We start from the raw sequence: 19411 nt of genomic DNA, 5'->3' as shown, positions 1-19411 counted from the left end.
ATCAGGCCTCATCTTTTGGAGTTTTTGTTAAACAGGCTTACATTTTTCTTTTATGGGGAGTTAGTGTACAACGATATCAGTACTTAGCCCAGACATGTATGACCATGCGAAGACATCTTTGAATTCTTGGAGTAACTCAATGAGGTATCGCTTTGTCTATGCGATGATGCAAGCTCTGATCTTCACCTCTTTCTTTTCTTATTCGGCTCTTAAGCTCACAATTTCTACTAAATATTTGTGAGGTAGAATCTGTTTCTCCTTTTTTTCTACCATCCTTAAAAAATCAGGAGATAGGTTACAATCTCGATCATCTTCAAACTCTTAAGGTTCCTCTAGACACATATCTTGCTTAAAAGAAGATTCTGAGTTAGTATCAATGTCGCTCATATCATTGATATATGCAGACCTGTTATAGGAATAAAGGAAGACCCAAAGAGCAAATGAAACTAAGAATAATTATCTGTGTTGTATGAGTATGAATGAAATTGAAAGAAGAAATTTTGCCAAAATGAGACACAAAGATGTATTTTATTGAAATAAAAATACTGGACATATGCCTTTTTCAGAAAATGATGCTTATTGCTCCCAAGCTTAGAGCAATAAGTGTATTTTGAACATTACTCTGAAATAGTCCTAAAAACTACGGGGATCTCCTCTATAGTCCAGTTGTTCAGAACACTCCCAAGGACGTAAGGAAAAATTCTTGATAGGTATTTTTTAGTTCCCTTTCCAAACCCTCGATATTTTCAAAGAAGTCCAACTTTTTGTTATCCATTAGGCTCTGTACTAGAGTTCTGAACTTGACGCACTTTTGGATTTCATGAAACTAATTGCATACAATGAAATGTAATGTTAATGAAAGGAAAATATGCATGCAAAACGATGTTAATCCTAGTTCAATTCCATTAGAACAACTTTACTAGAAAACAAGTTTCTTTACATAAAACGGATACATATATGACATCGCCTTCACACTCAAAACCTTAACTTTCCCAAGAAACAAAGCTAATTCTCAGCCCCGATTCGACTCCGATTCATATTTCAAGCTTTGAACGGCTAGGGTCTATAAGTGGTCAGCTACTTCTTGTACTCGGACAAAGCTTCACTCATAACGTGGTCCATATTTCTGACCTACCCCTCTCACAGGCTGTCACCTTTCTCTTGTTGCCTTTTCTTGGGCCATATTCGCACTGACATGTTGTCTTCCACTTTACCAAGAAACCCTTTTTCTATGACAAACTCTCTATTTAGCAACCGAACAAAAATCAACACTTTTTTTAAAGATGAAAATGCAATGCAATCATAGCAAAAAAAAAAAAACGAACCAAGTCAATACATTTCATACATATCTAGAATTCAAAGCAAGAAATAATAAGTAGAGCACCTAATCAAGTGATCACTAGAGGTTCGATATGGTTCTACCTAGGGTAGGCTCTTAAGGCTCATCATATGTGGTTCGGTTCTAAAGTAAGGGTACTTGAACCAACAAATTCCTCTATTTTTACCCATTATAGGTTCATATGGGCCGAGTTCAGTTCAGGGGAATACATTTCCCTATGGCTATATGGAGATGAAAATCTCACGAAGACATAGGTACGGATGTATCTCGAAAGCAATCCACTATCCTATACAAAGGTGAAGACTTCATAAAGGAATAGTTTCACACTCCCACTTAAGAAGGGCAAAATCGAACGATTATGCAATGCAATATGCGGAAATATACCAAGAGACTCAAACCTATAGAGCAAACGTATCATTGTGTAACAACATGATGAAGACCATAAAAATGAAGGATGAAATGTAATGAAGGGATTGCAAATTTAAATCAAATTATCAATGAAGAGACTTGAACCCATAGAGCAAACATATCATCTCACGGCTTGACTTTTTTTTATCCCCAGTGGAGTCACCAAGCTGTCGAAACCTTTTTTTTGAAATCGACTTTTAATTTTAAAATGAAAATGGGAGTCGCCACCAATCACTTTTAGGAGGTGTGATCGGGTCACCTCGTAATTTGATCGTTTTAATAAGAGGTTTGATTTATTAAAATAATATTTGTCTGTCTACAAAAATCTAGAAAACAGGTTTGGGAGTCGGTTACGCGACTGGAATGATTAGCACCCTTGTTACGCCCAAAATTGATACCTAATTGATTACTTGATGTCTTTAGTGTCGAAAATTGAAAATTTGAAAAGATTTTAAAATACGATCCTTTATTAAGATCACATTACATAACTAAATTAATTTTCACGAAAAGGGCTTATTTCAAGTTAATTGAGAAGAAAGGATCATGTCTCGTAAGTTAGGACACAATGCCTTAGATCATCGAGAACAAAAATGAACGTCATTTAATCATCACTTAAATCCTGTTTTTATTTTATTTTAAAGTAAATATTCAACTATCTCGGTTTTAGAAAGAAGCCATATTTCGTAAGTTAAGAACACGGCTTTTCTAATTCCAAAATAATGAACATTACTTTGATTTAAAAAATTTCCTTTTTTGTGCCTCATGCAAAGACAAATGCAATATTTAAAATAATGTGTATTTGACTTATTCGGGCATAGTATAAAAACGTGTAAGTACATTTAAACATAACTCGTGGCATTTTTATAACAAAATAAAATAAAAGGGAAACACATAAAAATGAAACGATGATGTACGAAAAAATTAAAAATACCATACTAGTTAATGACAATGATATAATTATAATAATAAAACACCAATTAACAATGACAATAATCATATTAAAATTACTAATTCTAATACTAATTAAAAAATAATTTTAAAAATTTTAAAATTAAAAAAATAAATAATAATGAAAAATAAATAATAACAATAATAATAATGAGAATAATAATAAGAAGAAGAACAAAATGTGCAAAATAAAAATATAAAGAACACTATTAACTTTAAATACAAAACGAATAAAGGAATCAATGAATAAATAAATACATAAATAAATAAATAAATAAAGACTTTCATGAAAAATTGAAACTAAATAAACCAAGGACTGAATCAGAATGAAAATGGAGTTAAAAGTATAAATTATGATAAAAGAAGTAAATAAAGACTAAAATGAAAAGCACGAAAACACACAGGGACTAAATGTGAAATTATCCCAACCCCCAGGACACGCGTCCTTCCTCCAGGAGATCAGCGAACTGAGGACTTAATTGAAAGCGGGATAAAATTGAATGGGGAAATTTCTAAAAATAAAGAATAGCGAAATTAGGATTAAAATTAAAACAACTCAAAAGGCGAAAGGACTAAAGTTGTAAATATCCCCTTTAAGCAAAAACACACGAATCCTATTGGGTCGGGTCAGATCGGTTTGGGTGTAAAACGACTCCATTTTAGGGGCTTATATAAGCAAAAGAAAAGAAAAAAATTCATTTCAAACCCCAGTTTAAATTTTTTTTCTGAAAACCTCTTCTTTTTTTTTCTCTCCAAGCCTCCCCATCTCAGGCCCTGGCGCCGGCTAGCCTCCACCACAACGGCCACTGGTCGCCGGCGATGGCTTTGTTGTTCCCTATTGTCTAAAAACCTAAAAGACCCTTTTTTTCGGCCCCCTTTTTGAATAGAACCCAGATTTGGGGTTTAAATTCTCAAAAATCTAACTGACACTCGGCCGAGGGAAAAGAAACCTAAAGGTTTCGGCTTTCTCCGATGAGGACTTCATCTCGGTGGAAAAGGACCGGAGATGACGGGGGCGATGATGCATCTTAGGTAAGATTTTTTACTTTATTATATATATATGTAATAATAGATTCAAAAAAGAAAATTAAAAAATGACCTTATAAAGTTTTTCGATTTTGTATTTCGATTGCCTTTTTTTCGTATTCGATTTCTCTTTAAAAAAAAAAGACCCCTTTTACAATTGGTTTTCAGGTTTTTTTATAGCCAGATTACACTATTATTTTTATCTATTTTCTACTGTTCTTACCTCTGTTGCGTGTTTGGTTTCTGTCCTTGCAGGTGGTGGTTGACGATGGCAGACTACGGGCGATGAGACCACTGGCGAGGTAGAGGCGGCCGCGCGCAGGCTAGGGTTAGGGTTTCTGTTTTTGAAAACATGTTTAGGCTATTAGGCTTGTAACTTTGGGTTAGAGTTTTTCTTATTTGGAGCACATTGTAAATGGACTGTTATTTTTTATTGGACTTTAATATCTTATTTTATTTATTATTATTTTATTTTGGGCAGAACAAAATTGACCCATTACAAGAGAGAATAAGAAAAGAGAGAATAACACAATCACATACATTTATTGACGCCTAAATGAAACAAAGGAAGATTCATAAAATAGGAAATTAAATCCCCGCCACTGGCATTATGCTAAAAAGCTACTGAGCATCAGGATACGCCTCTATGATGGAAACCAATGCAGGGATGTTAATGATTTTGTAGTGAGAAAAGCCTCCTCCTTCCAAGATTTTCTTCCATTCCGCCTCTGTTCTCTCCTTACCATTGGTATGTGCAAACATTACGAGGTCCATCACAAATCCAATATCATCAAACACTCCACTTCCATCTTCTTTCAAAATTATTTCAACAATTATCACTTTTCCATTCTCTCTTGGTATTGCTTTCTTACAATTCCTTAATATTTTTATGCATTCCTCATCAGTCCAATCATGCAATATCCACTGCAAATAAAAAACATACAAAAAATTAATATCTAGTTATTTTCTTATAATTAATATTACTTAAAATATGTTGTTAACCATTCTAAATAGTGCTGAAGCTTAATTAAAATTCCATGGCATGATATTAATCTTCTACTACTATTAAGTTGATTCTGGTAACTAACAAAAATATATGATTTGCAACCTAAAAGTAATTATCTTAAAAATCACCCAGAAAAAAAAAACCCTTATGGATATAGCATTATATTTTTCCCTTTTTTATGGAACTTTCCTCACCTTGTGGCCTCCTTTCATGTCTGGTTACTTTTTTTTTATTAAACAAAATTATTTTCTTTATTTAAATCTTTCAAGTAATCGAAATTTGCCCCTATATATTTATAATGTCTCATTGTTTAAACAAAATTCATTGGTTTAAACATCAGTTTGAACCAAAGATATCTATATCTATACTACAGTCAACCTTCTCTATAACAACCCTGTTTTTCCGTCAAAATTTTGTTTGTTATAAAGAGGTGGTTGTTATATACTTATAATATGTTGTTATGAAAAGATAATTGTTGTAAACCTACAATAGAATTCATATAATGAATTTATATCAAAAAAAGAAAGTGAGAATTTTATTAAAAAAGGAAAGTGAGGATCAAATAAAAAAAAATTAAAAGATGTATAGCAAATGCATGCATTATTATTTCTATGCACCTTTTATTTTAGATTCTTCCACATGATTAATTATGAAGTTCATCAATCAACAAGTTCAGTTAATTAATATCAGCTACCAATTTAAATTAATTCATTTATCATGAGTTATTAAATTCACCTAATTGATTTATAAGTTTATGACGTTCCAAATTAATATTAGAATATTTAATTAATTAGGAAACTTAATAGTTTATTGAATTTATATATTTAATTCCACTCATTAAATATTATTTTTATTTAATAAAATATGATTAATAAATTTTTCATCTGAAATTTAAACATTTTATTAAAATAATAATTTAATAAATTTTATTAATAAAATAATAATTTAAAACATTTTATTAATAAAATAATAAATTTTTATTTAATAAAATATGATTAATAAATTTTTCATCTAAAATTTAAACATTTTATTAAAATAATAATTTAGTTAAGATCTTTTTTATTTAATGAATTATAATCAATAAGCTTATTTATATCAAATAGTTATAATTTTACTTAAAATTTGAAGTAATATGTTGTTATAAAAAACTAATTTAATAGAAAATGCTCTTCTAGCTGTGATTGTTGTTGTTATAAAAATTATCGATTTTGATGGAAACTTGAACATTATAGTAAAATGTTGTTATAGCGGTCAACTTCATTCCACCTATAACGTTTTTTTTTCTTTCAATTTATATACTATTTTAGACATTATTTTATTTTAAAATTTTGTATTTTAGAGAGATGAAATGTCATGTAATTTAAAATTCATATTTAATCCGACTTTTTTATTAATTTTTTATTTAAAAAATATATTTAAATCAAGACATCGGTGTATGGTAACTCACTACTAGTTTTGGAATTTATTTTTAGTTGCTTAGGAAAAATATTAAAAATGTTATTTTATTATTTAATTATAAATTATATTTTGTAATATTCCTGTAAAATAATTATATTTTATTAATTAATTATTTCAATTTTAAATTATTTATTTAAAGTTGTTGATTTGCATGTTTATTTGTATTTTAAAAAATAAATAATATTTAATATACTGTCAATGCATGAGTCTCATGCATCATCAATAAATAATATGATATTTTATCATTAAATAAAATAAAAATAATAGAAAGACCCATAAATAATAATTTTATTTAAATATAATTAATATTAATTAATTATAATTATTATAAATAAATGCTAATAACAATTGAGTTCTGAGCTTAGGATTACTTAGGATTTTAACATTTATTTATAATTATTTAAGTTTAATTATATTTAAATAAAGTTATTAATATTTATTTATAGACCTTTGATTATTTTTATTTTATTTAATAATAATATGTTGTATTATTAATAAAATTCATATACTCACTCACAATACATCAAATATTCTCCCATTTAAAAAAAATTAATTCAAATATTGACTCACAAATTTATTTAAAATTTAAGCTTGATCCTAAATAATTTTTATAAATTTTATTTTTCAAAATGCTTTAAAAAAGCGGGCCCTATCTCAAGCTTTTTTTCATAGCTAAATGACATACAATAACTTCTGCGAATATGACATCTTAGTCATATTTTAAATTAATTATAGAACATTCTCGTTATTATCAATGCATTAGGACGTAGGTTTAAGTACGTTGAAGCGCATTATCCTCCTATTTATGGGTGGGGAGGGGTTATGGGTAATTCTAAGCATTATATCAATAAGAGCAGATATAATCAGAACCTATAATGAGATTGTTCAAAAATAAATGTAGTCGATTTTAATTATCTTCACCTTATAAGATTAACAAATCATTTCAATTATTATAAAAATCTTTTACTGTTTTATGGTCTAAGTTTAATTTTATTTGCGTTGAGGGTAATATTCATGTAAAGCCTTTTTTAAAGGTACAAAGATAAAAAATTATGTAGTCTATTATAAAAAAAATCTCTATGGCATTTTTACTAGAATTGGACTACTTTGATTTTTATACCTTGAGTTGTGTATTTTCACTCTCACAATTACAAGAGATAAAAACAATAACCGTGTTTCCGCAGTTACAATATTTGTAAAAATTTTCTTGATGTTATTCTCCATGAAAAACGAATTTAAATTCATTATTTAAGTAAGTACCTTCATAATGATTGCATCGGTATTTGGAATGGCATGAAACATGTCACCACCAATATGGGAGACCCCATTGTATGCCGGTGCCGTAGAGACAACATGCGGCAAATCAAAGTTAACACCTTTGATGTGTGGATATACTTTGACGATCTCTGATATTAAGCCTCCTGTCCCACCTCCGACATCAACCAACGATCCAATGGAGTTGAACCCTTGTTTGTAACCTGACAGGATTGCACTAGTAATGAACTTGGATGTACATGCCAAGCCATCGTTAAAAAGCTTGTTGAAATCAGGATTCCTCGATGCTAAATCCCATGTCTCACACCCATGAGCTTTCTTGAAGGCAACGCCACCTTCTTTCACGCACTGACTGAAGTAGTGCCAAGGAGCCATTTGCCATGGATGGTTCTCCATTAGTACCATGGGCACCAGGGTTTGCTCCGAGTCATATAGAAGCCATCTCGATGAGTGAGTTAAGTCGTACAAGGGATCTCCACCATCTGAAGGAGGGTGGATAGTGAAAATCTTTCTGCGAACAAGCAATCTCATTATGCGAGCAAGGGTGGTGATATTTGGTGAAGTAAGGCTGTCATTAATGCATGAGGCTATTTGCGACAAAGTGGCGGCGCCACCATTAGAGTGTATTATGTCAGCTATGCGGAGCTCCACGGCAGACTTAAGCGCCATGGAATCTGCGAAGCTGTACAGGTAACGCCATATCTCTGCTTGCCCTTGTAGCATTGCTTCATCTAATTCTATTCTTTCCATTGCATTCGGCCTTTGTCCTAGTTTTCGGCAGATCTCATTTTTCCTAATAATCAGTAAGTAATTTATAATAAGGCGGAGAGGAAGAAAATTGGAGGATTTTTTTATACAAATATTTCTAGAATAAGATAAAAATTTCAGTTTTTTAATCAAAGTCCCTATAAGAACAAACATGAATCAATATCAATGACGTCGTCTGACAGAAATTATTGATAGTCCAAACATAAAACATAAGAAGACGACTTGTTTAGGGAGAAAAAGAAAATTTTGAGAGTGACCTCCCAATTTTATATATAAAACTTATATAAAATTCTTTGTCGACTTTATTATATATCACTTATTTCTAAGAAAGATGAGTTGGAGAAGGATCAAAGATGATCTCATGGTTGAATTCAATTTTTGTTTTTAAACTCATTTTATTAGAATTGTTTTATTTTTAAGTAATTAATTTTCTATCCCATGTGTTTTATAAAATTATTATTTAAATAACTACATATTAATTAAAATTATTAATGAAATAATTTTTAAAAGATATAAACAACTTAAAATATATATTTAAGTTTTTAAAAGATAATATATTTGTAATATTATGCATATGATTTCTAATTTAATTATAGAAAAATTCAAAGATAAAATTATTATAATATATATAATTGATGATTCCAAAAAGTAAAAATATATATTATATAGATAATTTTAATTTAATTGTCAATAATCTTTTAGCTTAATGACAAGAGTATTATGTTTTTAGTATGAGAGCTTGGGTTCAATTCTAAGTAATCTCATTCCTTTTTCGTAATTATAAAAAATATTTTTTTAATTTCAATTTTAGGAATAAATTTTTTAAATATTTTTATTGATTTTTTTAATTTTAGAAATAAATATCTATATAATTATAGAAATAATATGTATCTTGTTATAAAATAAAGAAAGATGGAGAGAATAAAGAACAAAGAAAATATGAAAGCAACAGAGAATGAACTTTATTGATCAAAATGGATGACTACAATGCTTCATCAGAGTCTCTATTTATAGGTATAAGAAGTATAAAAGAAATAGAGATCTAATGCTAAAAACTATTAGAATTTAAAGTATATCAAAAATTTATCTTTATAATGATGGACATCCACTTAATAAGGTATTCATAGCACTCCTCATTGGATGTCCATTGGTAGATAAATTGCCTTTTTAAAACCTTATTAGGAAAAACCTTGTGGGATAAAAAACCTAATGAGGGAAAAAAAAGTACACAATCTTCTATTACAAGCTGCCTCGTTAAAAACCTTTACCAGGAAAACTTAATGGAACAAAACCTTAATTAAAAGAAAAGAGTACAACTTGTTTTTAGACTCCCCCTGATGGTAGCATTACATTACATCTTTGAGTCGACGCATTCCAATCTTGTGTAACAGTCTTTCAAATGTTGAAGTTGGCAATGCCTTAGTAAAAAGATCTGCTCAATTCTCACTAGAACGAATTTGTTGAACATTTATATCACCTCTTTTCTCAAGATCATGGGTGAAGAATAATTTTGCTGAAATATGTTTCGTTCTGTCACCTTTGACATAGCCACCCTTCAATTGAGCTATACACGCTGCATTATCTTCGTATAAGATAGTTGGCATCTTTTCCTGTAAAGGCAAATTACATACCTTCTGGATATGTTGGGTTAATAACCTTAGCCAAACACACTCTTGACTTGCCTCATGCATTGCAATTATTTCTGCATGATTTGAAGAAGCAACAGCTAATGTTTGCTTTGTTGAACGCCATGATATGGCAGTATCCCCACATGTAAATAAATATCCTGTTTGAGATCAACCTTTATGTGGATCCGATAAGTATCCAACATCAGCGTAGCCGACTAATAGGGATTTTGAATTATTTGAATTAAATAACCCCATATCAATAGTCCCTCTGAGATATCTAAATACATGTTTAATTCCATTCCAATGTCTATGTGTTGGAGAATAACTGAATCTTGCTAACAAGTTTATAGGGAAAGCTATATCAGGTCTTGTGTTGTTCACAAGATACATCAATGCCCCTATGACACTTAAATATGGTACTTCAGGACCAAGAATGTAACGCCCTAAAATTTTAATTTTAGGTATTGTGAATGTGTGATACAAACATTTGTCAGCTTTAGTGGTTATATGTTCTGGAAGTGTTTGGGAGGTCCTAAGTTCTAGCCAAGACTTGGGAAAATTTTGGTATTTTTATGAATAAGCCCTATCTTTGGTCAATAGGCTTTTAAGTAAAATTTGGAAAATAATTAACATAATGGGCTTGTTGGTTTGGTGGATAAGTGAAATGTTGGTGTGAGGAAGGTTATGGGTTCGAATCTTTGGGATGACAAGGGTTGTATTTTTGCTCCTAATTTCGGCAAGAGTTATGCTGAACTAGGTTTCTGAATGGTAGATGTGTAGTGGGAAGTAAGGGATCAATTTTAGGAGTGAATTAGAGAATTATGGGGGAGAATATCCAAAATCTTATCACTTTTTCCTTTTTAGAAAAAAAGAGAGTCGTTTTTCTCTCCATCTTTCTGACGTTTTCTCTCCCCCATCTCTACTAAATTTTTTCTGTTTTACTTCTTACTCGATTATCTTTTCTTTTCTTTCCTCTACTACTGCCTAAATTCCCTTGTTTCCCCTAAACCATTCTTTCCTCTTGATTTCGTAGCGTTATGCAGCACTTGTGCAAATTTAGTAAGTTGTTGGGTATCATTTTAAGATATTATTTTGTGTTCAATAATCTAATTCAGGGGTGTTGGCAGTAGCATTTCACGAGGATTAAGGCTCTCCTCATGATTTTCATAAACGTACCGGTTTGAAGTTTTTGCGGTAAGTGTTCATCGTTTTATGAGTAAGTATTTTGGTTTCAGGGTTTTGATTAATCACGAGGTAACACTGATTATGGTGTTATTTGTTCAATTATAGGCTTTGGAGTGCTCGAGGACTATTTTAGCATCAAACAAAACCAGGTGTGTACCCGAAACACAAAAATAAGGGATTTGACAAAAAGCTGAAATTGCTTGCTATTTGGATAACAGTAGTCTAAATTTGAAAAATCAACAGAAATTGTGGAAATTGAATTAGAGGATGAAAAAAATATGGGATTAAAGATATTTGAGTTTAGTTTCTCATAAAATAAACAAAGTAAGCAAAAGAATTTCATATTATGAGATATTTGAATTTTAGTAAGACAGGGTTAGAATGATTTTGGAATCCCCTATCCTAACTTTGAAAAATTTATAAAAATTGTATAAAAATAATTATGAGATAGAATTTATATCTTTAAAATCTTGAATAAGTCTACTTTCAAGAGAAATAAACGGGAACATCATCCAAATTCTGTAAGAGAAGATAATTCATTTTTAGTAAAAAAAGGTCGAAACTGTCAAATAGCAGAATAGGGGAAACTTTAAAGAATAAAATGTACTTATTGGCTAAACTAATAATTCTAAAAATTTTATGGTAATAAGATATGTGAGTCTAGTTTTAGGAAAAATTTACGGATCTTAATTCGAAATTCTGTAGCTTAAGATACAAATAATTTAGTAATAGTGACTCAAGTAGACAACTTTGGAGGATCATATAAGTTAATAGTGGAAACACATATGAATAATTAACTAGCACAAGTTACATTAAAATGGATCAACAAGCCAAAGCCAATTTGGGTCATGTAGGCCACACGGGCGTGTGGGCCCACACGGGTGAACATCATGGGCTTGTAGGCCCGTTTTGACTGTTTGACTGATAAGGTTGCACGGGTCACCCAAGTCGACTGTGAACCTATTGTAGGGTCCAGAAGTTTACCTAAACCACTAATAGACTGAAATGACTGTATGGCTGATATGATTAAGCCTGATGATGTCCCATTGATCTTATACTGTATGCCCTGTTTACTTACATGATATTATGTTATAGCATGTCATATCTGTATATTGCATTGCATTGGGTTAGGGGATTATAATGTTCGGAGGAAGTGTACTGAAAGGCCTCGAGCCTAATTTGCTGGTAGCTTAGCTGCAAACTACTGTCTAGTGCCGTATTCGGTACTACTTGGAGTGTAAGAATGGGTGGGTTGATTATATCCCTACATAGAGTGTAGGGTTGGACGGAGATGGTGTGTAGAGGCTAGATGGGTAAGATTTTTGTGACTGCATATCTGTTACTACTACTGATACTGTGATGGGCTAAGGTCCTACTGCATGACTGTTTTTGTACTGAGATGGGCTAAGGCCCAAACTGGACTGATATTGATACTGAAAAGGGCTTAAGCCCAGACTGTGATTATCTGATTACTGTCTGTTCATTTGTATGGGGATTACACACTGAGTTTACGTAAACTCAACCCTTTCTGTTTAATCTATACAGGTAATCCCCAGATATAAGCAGATCAGTACGACAGAGGACTCAGTGGTGGCCACACGACTTCTTTTACACTGTTTATTACCTATTTATGATTTTAATTTTATTTGGGAGTATTTTACTGTAATTATGGCCTTTACGAATTTTGGTTTAAATTTGGTTTTTATACAGTTTATGATTTAAATATGCTAGTGTTAGGTAAAACTCAGGTTTTCAAATGAAATTAATGTTTTACAAAAAATACCACGAATTCGTAAAATTTTTAAAAGCTTCCGCAATAAGAAAACATTTTGAAATTGAATAACAATTTGTAAATGAACAATGTTTTGGAAACGAACGACACGATTTGAAATTAACATAAGATAATGAAAAAATGGTTAATTAGAAAAGGGGATTTAGCGACGACATATTTTTTGAAAAGCACTACCTTGTGACATCGTCAGATTCGGCCATAACGTTTAGGCTGTGTCTATGGTGTTACAAAGAAACTCTTCACCATCCTCGTAAGGACGTAATTCATCTTTATAAACATATAACGATCGTACAATCATCAGAGTACTTAAGAGGCGTGCTTTATCCATGTAAAATTTCTTTAATATCTTTTCCGTATAAGTTGATTGATGAACATGAATTCCATCTTTTAAATGCTCGATCTGTAAGCCAAGACAAAACTTTGTTTTTCCAAGATCTTTCATCTCAAATTCTTTCTTTAAACAATTTACTATATTTTGGAGCTCTTTAGAAGTTCCAGTAACATTTAGATTATCAATATAGACAACAATTATCACAAAATTTGATCCAAACTTTTTTGTAAAGACACATATACAAATTGGATCGTTTTTGTAACATTCTTTTAACAAGTATTCACTAAGACGATTGTACCACATACGCCTAGATTATTTTTGTAATAGCTCGATTTTGACCCTAATCAGAATAGTAGTTTTGAAACCACAATTCTAAGTCTAAAAAATATTTTAATATTAATTTGTGAGTTTATTATGTGTGAATTTGATTGTTTGAAATTTTCGTGTTTTAATTTTGTCGTTTGAGTGACCGATTAAAGAAAATGCTTAATCGCATAAAATGAAAATTTAGGGGTTAAATCTGCAAGTACCTAATTGTTGTTGTCTTTATAAAATGGGGAATTTATGATGTAATAAGGCCAAAATATAGTTAGTGGGTGGTATTGGTCAAGAATAACATTGTATTATAAGGTTTAAATATTTAGAAACAAAGGTTAATTAAGTAAACTAATAATTATAATAATATATGTTATATTATATTAAATAAAATTTCATTTTCTCCATCCTTTCTTGACCGAAGCTAAGCTAAAGAAAAACAAAGAAACCAAGCAAGGATATTCGGCCATTGTTGAGTCTAATTCAAGGTGAGTTTTAGCTCGATTTTTTTGATAATTTTTATGTTTTTGAGATCGTCGCTTTGAATACTTCAAAACCCATGTCTTAATTTTGTGAATTATGGATGATTTTGAAATGTGCCATTGATGAATTATGATGTTAGTAGGTGAAATATGAAATATATTTGTTAAATTAACATGTTTTGTTTTTAAATTTTGGGTGAATTTGAGTAATTAGGGCTAAATTGTGAAAATAAATATTTGAGGGACTAAAATGAAAAATAAATGAAATGTATGGACTTGTATGAGTACAAGGAAGATTCGGCCTAACTATGTTGTTGTGAGATTTTGTGTATTTTGTGTTTTATGTAATAGGGACTAAATTGTAAAAAGTGTAAAATATTAGGGGTAAAATGGTAATTTTCCTATTTATGTGTTTTTGGATTACATTGAATGATTTTGTGAATAAAAGGGTTAAATTTGAATATGTTTAGATCAAGAACCGAAGAATATAGAATTATAGGGGTGAGCATTCGATCGAATCGAATCGAATCGAAATTTTTTGAGTTAATCGAGTTTTCGAATCTCATTTTATCATCCTAACTTTATTTGAAGTTTTCTCGAATCGAGTCGAGTGAGATGGAATTCGAATCGAATCGAATCGAATATATTTGTTCGAGTTAAATTTTAAAAAATAATTTTGGGTCCTTATAACCATTGTCACCCATCGTAATAAAATTTGTCCACCTTAATCAAATTTTTTATTAACTTTCATCACTTCATAATTTATTTATTAATTTTTTATATACCGATTAGCTTCTTTGCTTGCTTAGTTGTTTCAATTATCTTCAGATTCTTGTCACTATGTATTTTAGAATTAAAAAATATATTAAATGTAAAAATATGATTTTTTAATAAAAGTTATTTTAAAAATAAAATGTGAAATTGATACCAATATAAAATTTTAACACGAATATTTTATGGCATAATTAATAATTCAATTTTAATATAAATATTCAATATAACTAAACAATTCAATAATATAAATAATATAAAATGTGAAATTTAATTTAATAATATAAATAGTAGATATAAATAAAATTATTACTATTTATGTTTAGTGAATTTTTTTTTGGATATTTTGATTTTTTATTTGGGAGTAAAGGGTGGGAAGTAAAAGTTTAGGGGAAAAATAAAAAAGTTTTGGAGAATAAAAGTTTGAGGGAAAGTAAATAGGGGGAGTAAAATTTTGGAGGGAAAATATTAAAAAAAAAATTGGAGGAGGGAGGGTTTGGGATAGATGGGAGGTGGGATGGGAAGGGAATAAAAGTTTTAGGGGAAAAGTGGGAGGGAGTAAAAATTTTGGGGGAAAATAAAAGGTTTTGAGGGTTTTTGGGAGTAAAATTTTGAGAAAAAATAAATGGGAGTAAAATTTTGGTGGGAAATGGATTTTGGGTAGATTGGGGGGTTGGGAGGGGAGGGGAGGGGAGTAAAAGTTTTGGGGGGAAGTGGGAAGGGGTAAAAGTTTTGAGGGAAAAGTAAAAATGTTTGGGAGTTTGGGGTAAAAATGTAAAATATTATACTTTGATATTCGAATTATTCGAGTTATTCGAATTCGAAAACTCAACTCGATTCGAACTCGAAATTCGAAAAAAAATTCGAGTTGATTCGAATAACTCGATTAACTTGAATAACTCGATTCGTTTAACTCGAAATTCAAATTTTTTTCGATTTTTTCGAGTCGAATCGAGTTTTGCTCGCCCCTATAGAATTAGATCGAGGGAAGTCGAAAGTAGTCGATTAGTCAATTTCATCCCTCGATATCGGAGGCAACTCGATAAGCTTTTAAATGTCATTAAATTAATGAATGTGTAAATAAATGTGATAAATTGAATTCTTTGGTTTATTAAATGACTTGGTCGAATGTGATCTTGGAATGGGGATTTGTTTTGAATTTGATTTGATCGATAATTAATGTCTGGAAGTCCCATACGAACCCTAGGAACAGATAGGATACTTATGTCATGACATAGGATTTCCGATATGTGTTTTCGTGTAAGACCACGTCTGGGACGTTGGCATTGTACAAGCTTTTCGACTATTCGCATATCCATTTTAATTCCGAATGGTTCCACGGGCAATGTTAAACGAAGATCAAATGTGAAATTGAATTATATGTTCAGGTATGTGTTAGTTAAAATATATGTGAAAATAAGGTAAGTAAATTTACTTGGAGCTATATAAGGTATGTGAACATATAAGTTTGAATTATTATGTTTGGATATATGTACATATGATTTGGCTTTGTTGGTGTTAATTATATTGTTTGAGATGAGAGTTTCATATACAATTGCAAAAGAACACATTCGATTATATGAATTGCATAAGTAATCAAATTATGATTTTGTAGTATATGATAATCTTATATTGTTAATTGTGTGACTTAAATGTTACTAGTTAAATGTTATTTTCTATAATTAAAATACATGTTTATGATTATGACTTACTAAGCTTTAAATAGCTTATTGTGTGTGTTTGTATTTGTTTACCTTTATTTTATAGATTTGAAGTTGTTACGAGCTCGGGGATTTGCCAGTAAAGCCTATCACACTATCGACTAACTACAGTATATTATTATAAGCTGAAATTTTATTAGAAACTATGGCATGTATAGACTAGTTTTGGAGTTGGCTTAAATTCAAAAGTGTATGTATGAAAGCCATGCGAAAATGGCTTAATTTTGTTGTTGATGTTTGGTTGTGATTGAATTATGGCTTAAGTATACTTTGTTCATGGTTTAATTTTATATGATTAGTATTTATATGGTAGAGCATATATATATATACATGGTGGTATTCATTCATATTATTCGGCAAATAAGTGATTAAGGTAAGTAGGTTAAGTATTCTATATATAAATGACATGTATAGTATGTTTGATTTTAATATTTAAATAATATAGGTTGTGATTCATGCATTGAAATATGCTTGGAAAGGGTGGTAATTTCTTGCATTCGATATAATAATAGGGTAAATGAGTATTTGTATGTTAGGATATATATTAAACTAAGATTTGTAGTTTTGTCATCAATTTGAAATGGCATTTTCAAACGAATTAGGTTGATTTAGACTTGAAAGTTTAAATGTATATAAAAATGTAATAGGTTAATGGGATGGCTTATGATGATGAGCATGATATTTGTTTATATATATATATAATATGGATTGGTTGATTCATATACAAAATCAAATATGTAATGTCTAGTTTTGTATGATAATGAAATGCGGACTTTGGAAAATATGCATGATTTGGTTCTTGAAAGTTTCATAGTATAATTTGTGAAATGTTACTTATGCTTTTAATTATTAAGCCTTATATTAGGTTTTATTAAATATAATAAAAGTAGGTGTATTATTTGTTGACACCATTTTTTGGATGAAAAACGGGGTCGACTTGGGTTTTGAAAAATGAAAATGAAAGTGAGAGTCGCCACCAATCTTTTTTTGATGAGGTGTGATAGGGTCACCTCGTAAAAGTGGTTGTTTTTAATAAACAATTTAATTTTATTAAAACAACGAGTTTGGTCCACGAAATTCAGAAAAATGAGTTCGGGGGTCGGTTACGTACAAGGAAGGATTAGCACCCTCATAACGCTCAAAATTGGTACCCAGTTTACTAGTTAATGTCTTAATGTCGAAAATTGAAAATTTTGAAGAATTTTAAAAATACGATCCTCGTATTAAAATGTTGAAAATTTTTCGGGAAAAGGGGGCATATTTCACGTTAATTGAGGAAGAGAATCATATCCAGTAAGTTAGGACACAATGTCTCGAATTCCCGATGCGTGAATGAATGCCAGAAATTTAAAAGGTATTTAGCTATCTCGGGTTTAAAAAAAAGGATCGCGACCAGTAAGTTAGGACACGATCTTTTTTATTCCCGAGATCATTTAAAACTTGAGTTTGAAAAGATTCACGTATTTAGATTTATTGTGAAAATCGAAAACCAGTAAGTTAGGGCACGACTTTCTCGAATCTAAACACGAAATGCTATTTATTAAAAACAAATTTCATTATATCGAGTAAAATAAAACACGAAGTCGTAGTAAAGAATGTGAAAACTAATTACATTGTTGTTATGCATAGCAGAACCATAATGAATATGAATGTATGAAAACGATACAAGCAATGGCACAATATAAAACAAATAAAAGATCAAATCTACAACATACAAAATAACAATCGCATATAAACGAATAAAATTAAAGCATTCATTCGAAATAATAATGAAAATGAAATAAATAAATAGTGAATACAATTTAAAATGTAAAGATATATATATATATGTATAGAAATATAAATTAAAAATATGTATGCATATGTGAATTATAAAATATATAGAAAATACCTATGTATAGAATATATTTTAAAATATAAAGAATATATTTGTATGTATATATAAAAAAAGTACATATAGGTGTAGGTATGTAAAATTATGAAGTATAAAGAATATAAACAAAATGTATATATATATTTGAAAGTATGAAGTGTATGTAAGTATATAAATGTGTATATATATAATAAAGGTGTATGAAAATATATTTTATATACATGTATTTATAAAAAATGTGTATAGATATATATAGATGTACAAATACATATGTATATAAGTTATAGAATATAAAAAATATATATTTACATATATACATTTATGTGTATATAAAAATAAGCTATTATAAAATATGGATAAGCATAATGCATATATATATAGAATAAAAATAAAGTTGAAAACAATATAAAACTAATTAACATATTAATATAATAGTAACAAATAAATAAAAGGAAAATAAAACTAATAATAATTAATAATATTAGTAATAATAATTATAATAATAATAATAATAATAACAAAAATGATAAATGATAATACATTAAAATAATTAAAATAATAATAAGATTGCTAAAAAGGGACTAAATCAAAATAAAAACAAATATACTGGGCAAATTCGAAATAAAAAAAGACGAAAAGGACTAAAATGAAACACGCGCCAAAAAAGGGGGACCAAAACTAAAAATAAACCAAAGCTCCCAAAACGCAGCGCTGCAGTGGACCAAATTGGAGCAAAAATAAAATTATGGGGCTAAATTAAAAAAGAAAATAATGAAAAGGGGGCAAATTGCAATGCACTACAAAGTCAGGGGAACCGCTCGCGCAAATATCCCCCTTAGCAAAAACACGCGGATCCTGCCCTCGGGTCGGGTCACTACGCGGGTTAAAGGGTCTCAAAACGGCACCGTTTCGTTTGGGTATTTAAACCCATTTTTTCCCAAAAAAACATTTCGGACACCTCTCTTAAAAAAATTTCAAAAAACCCCTCTTTTCCTCTCAAGAGGTCTGGCCTTTTAGGGTTCTAAGGCCCTTATTGCGCTACCGCTCGGCTCACCACACCGCTACCGCCTCCGACGACCGAGGAA

General features: G+C 30.0%; 1 protein-coding gene and 1 long non-coding RNA gene across 2 annotated transcripts; one reads left to right on the top strand and one right to left on the bottom strand.

The window, feature by feature from the left end:
* The first annotated feature begins 3426 nt into the window (after nt 1–3426).
* LOC107909308 (uncharacterized) lies at nt 3427–4192 on the top strand. The gene is made up of 2 exons (XR_001687213.2): nt 3427–3727; nt 3977–4192. It is a non-coding gene; the product is annotated as an uncharacterized lncRNA (long non-coding RNA).
* Nucleotides 4155–8278, bottom strand: LOC107909307 (xanthohumol 4-O-methyltransferase). The gene is made up of 2 exons (XM_016836787.2): nt 7446–8278; nt 4155–4645 (listed from the first exon to the last, which is right to left on the bottom strand). The coding sequence occupies exons 1-2, from the start codon at nt 8208–8210 to the stop codon at nt 4343–4345; spliced, it is 1068 nt and encodes a 355-aa protein (XP_016692276.1). The 5' UTR covers nt 8211–8278; the 3' UTR covers nt 4155–4342.
* Nucleotides 8279–19411: the final 11133 nt, after the last annotated feature.

The sequence above is a fragment of the Gossypium hirsutum genome, chromosome D02 (assembly GCF_007990345.1).
Source record: "Gossypium hirsutum isolate 1008001.06 chromosome D02, Gossypium_hirsutum_v2.1, whole genome shotgun sequence".
Taxonomy (NCBI): domain Eukaryota; kingdom Viridiplantae; phylum Streptophyta; class Magnoliopsida; order Malvales; family Malvaceae; genus Gossypium; species Gossypium hirsutum.
This window is presented reverse-complemented; position numbering and strand designations above follow the sequence as displayed.